At 35.2% G+C, this 6,157-nt stretch overlaps 1 protein-coding gene across 1 annotated transcript; it reads right to left on the bottom strand.

Moving 5' to 3' along the window:
- Nucleotides 1-3,117: 3,117 nt before the first annotated feature.
- LOC107474955 (uncharacterized protein At4g02000-like) lies at nucleotides 3,118-3,990 on the bottom strand. Its single transcript, XM_016094596.1, has 2 exons — nucleotides 3,438-3,990; nucleotides 3,118-3,293 (listed from the first exon to the last, which is right to left on the bottom strand). The coding sequence occupies exons 1-2, from the start codon at nucleotides 3,988-3,990 to the stop codon at nucleotides 3,118-3,120; spliced, it is 729 nt and encodes a 242-aa protein (XP_015950082.1).
- Between the last annotated feature and the right edge of the window lie 2,167 nt (nucleotides 3,991-6,157).

Genomic DNA, 6,157 nt, shown 5'->3' with positions numbered 1-6,157 from the left:
TGGTGTTTGAGAGTTCAAAAAGCATTAAACAGGAACTTCAGAATATCAAAAGACAGGCAATAAATAAGTTGAGAAAACAATATGGAGAAGGCAGTTAAGGCTTCAGAGTTATCTATTTTTCGGATTGACTTTTCTTGCTAACTATTTTAATCATGCAAGATTTAATTCATGGCAAACTATATGTGACTAGACTCTAATTCCTTAGACCTTTCTAGTCTCCTCTAATTCTCATCAACTGCCAATTTCTTGGTCAATTAATTCCAATTAGAGGGTGAAATTCAATTCTAGTTTATATGCCACAGAAATCCTAATTATCCAAATATAAGAGGATTATATGTCACGTATCCCGTTAAATCCAGATAATTAGAATTTAGGAGAAATTATTTTCAAGCTGTTGTTCAAGTAAAGAGCTTTTCCAAGTTATACAAGAACTCAATTAGAAAGAGGGTCATACTTCCGTTCCACCCAAATTCATAAGATAACGAACCAAAACAATTCTTAAATTATAAATCAGTACATGAATTAAAATAAAAAAATAATAGAATCAATCCATACAAATAGACAGAGCTTCTAACCTTAATAGTAGAGGTTTAGTTGCTCATGGTTTAGAGAGCAAGACTAAGATTCAGGTAAACTGTAATTTACATTATGAAAATGGAATAATCCCCAGAAGAAAAGTTTCTTTTCTCTTTTATATCTAATCCTAATTAAGTTAAAATCTAATTTCTAAAATTAAAATAATATCTTTTCCTATTTTAAAAAATAAAATTTAAATTTAAATCAGAATTAATTAAAGATCTTCGCATTGTAATGTGGGGACCACTTGGCTTCACTAGGATCCACGCCTAACTTGGGCCTGGCAGCATTATTAATTGGAGTTTAGTTGAGTGAAGCTGCGCCTAACATGGGCTTGGCAGCATGAATTGGAGTTTAGTTGAGTGAAGCTGTGCCTAACTTGGGCTTTAGTGCGCCTAACTTGAAGTGGACAGAACCAATTGATAAACGAAATTTAGCATGTCGATTTAGAACTCAATGATGAATATGATCGTGAGTATAGTCTAATCGACACTTAAACTTCGCACCAAACAATCCTACAATCTATAACCGAGAGTACTAGTCTCCCGAGTCGTCCTCCCTTGGAATTGCTAGAGTGTGCATCTTATTGATTAGGAAGCCTTGTTATGATTCGTTGAAGGTTTTAGCAAAATAGAAAACAAACAATCAATCCTTAAAAGACTTGGCTTAGGGTTGGCATTAGAAATTCTATCCTTATAGTTCCTTCAATGATGACAACAATTAGGCCTTGCTTCATTTAGTTAACCCCTAGGCATAGAGGAAAGTCAAATGAGAGTAATCAACTTGAGTCACAAGTCCTAACTTTACCTTATGGAAATCTAGCTTTAGTGTACTCCAAGTCAATTAGCAATCCCTAATTCCAAATCAACAATTGACACAACTATTCAACTTCTTCTAATGGCCCAAGCCCTATGCCAAGTAAGAAACTTTTACTCCATAACTAGTGTTGGCATTTCATCAAACATTTGGTGAGCAAAAGTGAAAGCCATGGTAAAATTGAGAAGAAAGTAGGGTTAAAAGTATTTCAACACAAGGGACTAACAACAATTAACAAAGAACAACAATGGAAATGAGATTCTAAAGGAATTGATTAAATCCAAAACTACAAAAATTGAATCCAAGATCCATGAGAATTGAGCAATTACAAACACTACTTGAGATTGGAGAAGAAGATCTATGACATGAACAGAATGAATTGAGAATTGCAATGGATCTCACCAAAGAGTGAATGAAAATTCAGAAATTGGATAAAGATGAACCCTAGTGAGAGCTTGGAATCTCTCTCCTTCTCCAAGAGTGTAACTAACTATCTCCCCCAAAATATCTAGAATCTAGAAAATGAGCTAAAAGTCCTTAACCCTTGTTCTCTTGGTCTTCTTAAGCTTTTCCCGCCAGGGCACTTCCCCAAAATGGGATTCCCCACTGTCTCCATGCCCAAGTCACGTGGTTCTTAAAAAAATCACATTCGAACATCGGCGCGCACGCGCAATGTACGCGTGCGCGCCACCGGGGCCTCATTTTGATGTGCGCGGAGGTGTAATGTACGCGTACGCGCCCACGAAGATTATGGCCTAGCTGCTACGCAAGTCGGCTCGTGGCTTGACTCTTGGCTTCGACTTCTAACTGCTCGATCCACGCGGACGCGTCAAGTGCGCGCACGCGCCCATGCTGAGATTTCCAAAGTTCACTTCTCATGCTCCCTTCCTTTGCACCCGTCCTCCTTCTCTCTTCCGGTCCATCCCTGCCCTATATTCTGAAACCACTTAACACACAGGTCACGGCATCGAATGGCACCAAGAGAAGATTAGAAATGTACCTAATTTAGTGCAAAATAAACATGTTTTCATCCATGAGGCAAAATTAGGAAAGGAACACAAAGTCTTGTATTTTCATATAGAAAGCGTGTGGAATTATTGATAAAACCCTTGAAATCAACACAAGATAAACCCTCAAAATGGGGTATATCACCAATCTTGCGTGTTGTTGTTCTGCATTGCGTCTAACTTGGTATTTCTCAAGTTAGGCGCAGCCTTGGTAGAGTTGATGGCAGAGAAGTATGGACTATTATACATCGTTGGAAAGCTCTGAAAGTTAGCTTTCCAACGCCACTAGAATAACGTCCATTGAATCTCTGTAGCTCGATTTATTCAGGTTTGAGTGCAGAGAGGTCATGGTTGACAGCATCATTCGCCTTCATCTCTTCTTCTGCAGAAACTCCATCAAATCCAGCCGAATTCTACCTAAAATAAACAGAATTGCACAAGACTCAAAGTAGCATCCATAGTGGCTAAAAGATAATTAATTCTTGATTAAACTCAACAAATTAAATGCAAATTCACTAGGAAAAGATAGGAAAGATGCTCACGCATCACCCTCCACCATCTGTTCAACTGCATTTTCATTCTCTGTTCTTGCTTTCTTTGTAGATCCTTTAGCTATACCACTCATCAATCTTCTTTTGGGTTCACTTTTGGTATCTGACTCTGCAGCACCTTGTCTTGCTAACCTTTTCAACTTCCTACCTTTCTCTTTGGTGGGACATTACCCAATAACAAATTGCATAAGCTGCCCTTCATCCTCCTTGGTATTGGACTGACCAGCTATGATAACCTCCATGCATTCTGTTCTAGAAGTGGCTGATTGAGGTGACTCAGGTGCTGCCCTGTTACCAGTGTCTTGTGGTTTCAAATTTTGTTTCCCTTCTTGCATTGACATCCCTGCAAATTCTTCCAATAAGCAGTTTAAGACCGGTTTTTTCTTACGTTGAGTGGCCTTATTCTAATTTTGGGTTGAGTTGTTGAATGTTCTTTCTCCTTCAGAGTAGATTCGCGTTCCCACTTGGCTGGCTTTAACCCATTCACCAATGTCATTCTCCTTTACCATATCACTCTCTGTGTCCTTCAGCAGATCGTGGTAGTTTTTCACATTGTGCCTCAATTTTGCGCAATAGGTACAGAACTTTCCAAGTCTCTCATAGCGCAGTGCCACTTCTACCTCCTTTTTATTTGGTCCTACCACTATTAACTGATCTCTCACTTGCCTGGCAGCATCAATATTGATTTTGGCCTTTACAATCCTAGTTTCTCTGCCTTGCATCTGAAATTTACCTACTTCCAACACTGTGCCCAGTTTCTCTCCCAATTTACGTCCAACTTTGAGGGTTTTAAACGATTCTAGCAAACCCCAAAATTGAACCCAAACTGAAAAATTGAAAATAATCTCTTCATCACAGTTCTGATCTTCCTTCCATCTCTTGACATGGAGCACATAATCTTTGAATAGCCATGGAGAACCACGTTCAACACGCAAGACATCCACTTCTTTATTAAAAAAGAATTGGAAGGAATTATCCCCTTTGTCACTCACGCTAAATCCTTTCGAGTTTCCCCATATAGCCTTTAAAGCATTCCCCATGGTTCCAACTGAGAAGGTTTTGGAAGCAAAGAGTCTGCCATAGAGACTATTGGAGCAAGCATTTTTATATGTTTGCCTCTTCCAGTAGAATCACATTCCTACCTCCTTTCCGGTTGTCTTCCTCGGTCTGATCTTCTTCCCTCGTTGTCTCAGCCATACAGATTACGTAGACTTGTATTGAGATTTAATTGACGTTGACAATGTAGCCTTGACGGCAATAGGAACTCTGTTAAGTTAGATTTTATCATTTTAAACTTGTGTTATTAATTTTAACAATGTATTCTTTTTTAAAATAATTTATGTATGATAAAAGATATGTTTACCTGTTTAGAGTATAAATTGTACTATTATATTTATATGTTCCTGATTTTAATTATACTTTTAACTACTCAGACTAAATTTATTTTATTATATTATATTTTACATATGAGTATATGTTCTATCGTCTAATTAAATAAAAAATTTGTTTTAATGAAAAATTTAATAACCAAACTAAACATTACTTATGTTAGTAAAGAGTGATCCACGACAGAAAGAAGGATCGAGTGAGAAGATAGGAGATAGCGACTGCTGGCTATATTGAATAGGACGGCAAAATTACTGACGACCAGAATTCAACGACGTCGATAAGGGATGAAGAAAGAGAGATTGTGTAAGAGGGCATTAGATAACGACGACGTTGGTACTTCTTGTCACCATGGCGACGGCGATGCTTGGAAAGAACAAAGCTACGTGACGGAGAAAGAATGGAGGAGTGGAAAGATGCTTCAATTAACAGGAGTGGGGTTTTGATATTTTAAAAAATTATATCATTACCTATCTCAAATAATACATTACAAAATAACCTAACTATGATTAAAATAAATGACCAATTAAAATGTAATACATGATAAAAAATAACTTACACAAACCTTTTTATATATAAACTTCAAAATTTTAAATTATAAAGAAGTTACATTCATCTTTCCCTTTGTTATTATCACAAGAGCCCAACGAACTTGGTCTAATTTGTCGGACATTCTATATACGAATGATGTGTGAGTCTTTTAAAAGATTTTTCTGTTCTCCAACTTGAATATATATATATATATATTCACATTTAAAAACACTCACATATATACATCTCTTTATTATTATCCGTGACGAACATAGTCTCCAAATCTATTTTAACGTCGTAGAAATAATAATTTTGACCAAGAGAAATTTTTCAAGGATCAATGCTTTTTTTTTTTTTATTGTTTCCTAAAGTAAGGAGTAAAGAAAATTAAAGCAACACCTTTTTACTCATTTGTTCGCAATGTTTCCAATCATTATTTGTTGTTCCATTTTATTTATAATTTTGGATTAGGTATTATTAGGGTTTGATATGCTACACTGGTAGTAGTGTGGATAAGCACTTTCAGTTCTTCTCCAAGATAGGTATCAAATTAGAAAAGCTTTTTCATCAGAGAAAAATATATTATATATAATAAATTAATAATAATATGTCACATACACGGGCAAAAAGGCCACAATAAAACCAATCAAACTTTAGCTATGTGTGCATTTGGTTGTACATCTGCATTATTAGGCCAAAAGTATAGCAAACTTTATTATTTGACACTTGTCCTTCTTACAGTCATTGATTTTATAATGATATGAATTATATGCATGCTTTGAGGCAATGCCCAATTAGAAGTTGGAACCATCAATTTTACCAGTAATTTTTTTCAATTAATTTTTTAAAAATTATTTTAAAATTTTAGATTGTAAATTATAAATTTAAATTCTAAAATTGATTTATATTAACTATCTAAAGTTTGTTTTTTTTTTATATTTTTCTATTTTATTTACCGGTGATGTATACATGTCTTTTGCCTTGTATCAAGAGTCACTTTCATTTCTTTATATTAAAACGCTTACAGCAAAAATAATGCTGAAATTGTCAATTCGCTTTTTAACTTAAGAGAATATATCAGATCGATCACACATGCATCAGGAATCACTTAACACACAGCATAATATTCTATATTAAAAAAAAAGTTATGTAAAAGAAAACTATGATTCTTTGCTGGTGGATAAATTATAAGTTTAGATAAGTTTGACATTATTAGTCGGTACTCGCAAGTTTAGAATAAAATCCTAAACTCATCACTTTTCTTTTGGTGCATTTCTTGCATCTCTTTAT

This window comes from Arachis duranensis, chromosome 2, assembly GCF_000817695.3.
Source record: "Arachis duranensis cultivar V14167 chromosome 2, aradu.V14167.gnm2.J7QH, whole genome shotgun sequence".
In the NCBI taxonomy this organism is placed as follows: Eukaryota; Viridiplantae; Streptophyta; class Magnoliopsida; order Fabales; family Fabaceae; genus Arachis; species Arachis duranensis.
Note: the sequence above shows the minus strand (reverse complement) of the source record. Positions and strands in the feature narration are given on the sequence as shown.

Bases quoted from the DNA above. Each gene is read 5' to 3' on its own strand.
- LOC107474955 (XM_016094596.1), bottom strand. From the start codon at position 3,990: ATGGGGAATGCTTTAAAGGCTATATGGGGAAACTCGAAAGGATTTAGC. The intron at 3,294-3,437 runs GTGAATGGGTTA...AAGAATTTGCAG, and splicing joins GGTAAAGGAGAATGACATTG to GGATGTCAATGCAAGAAGGG.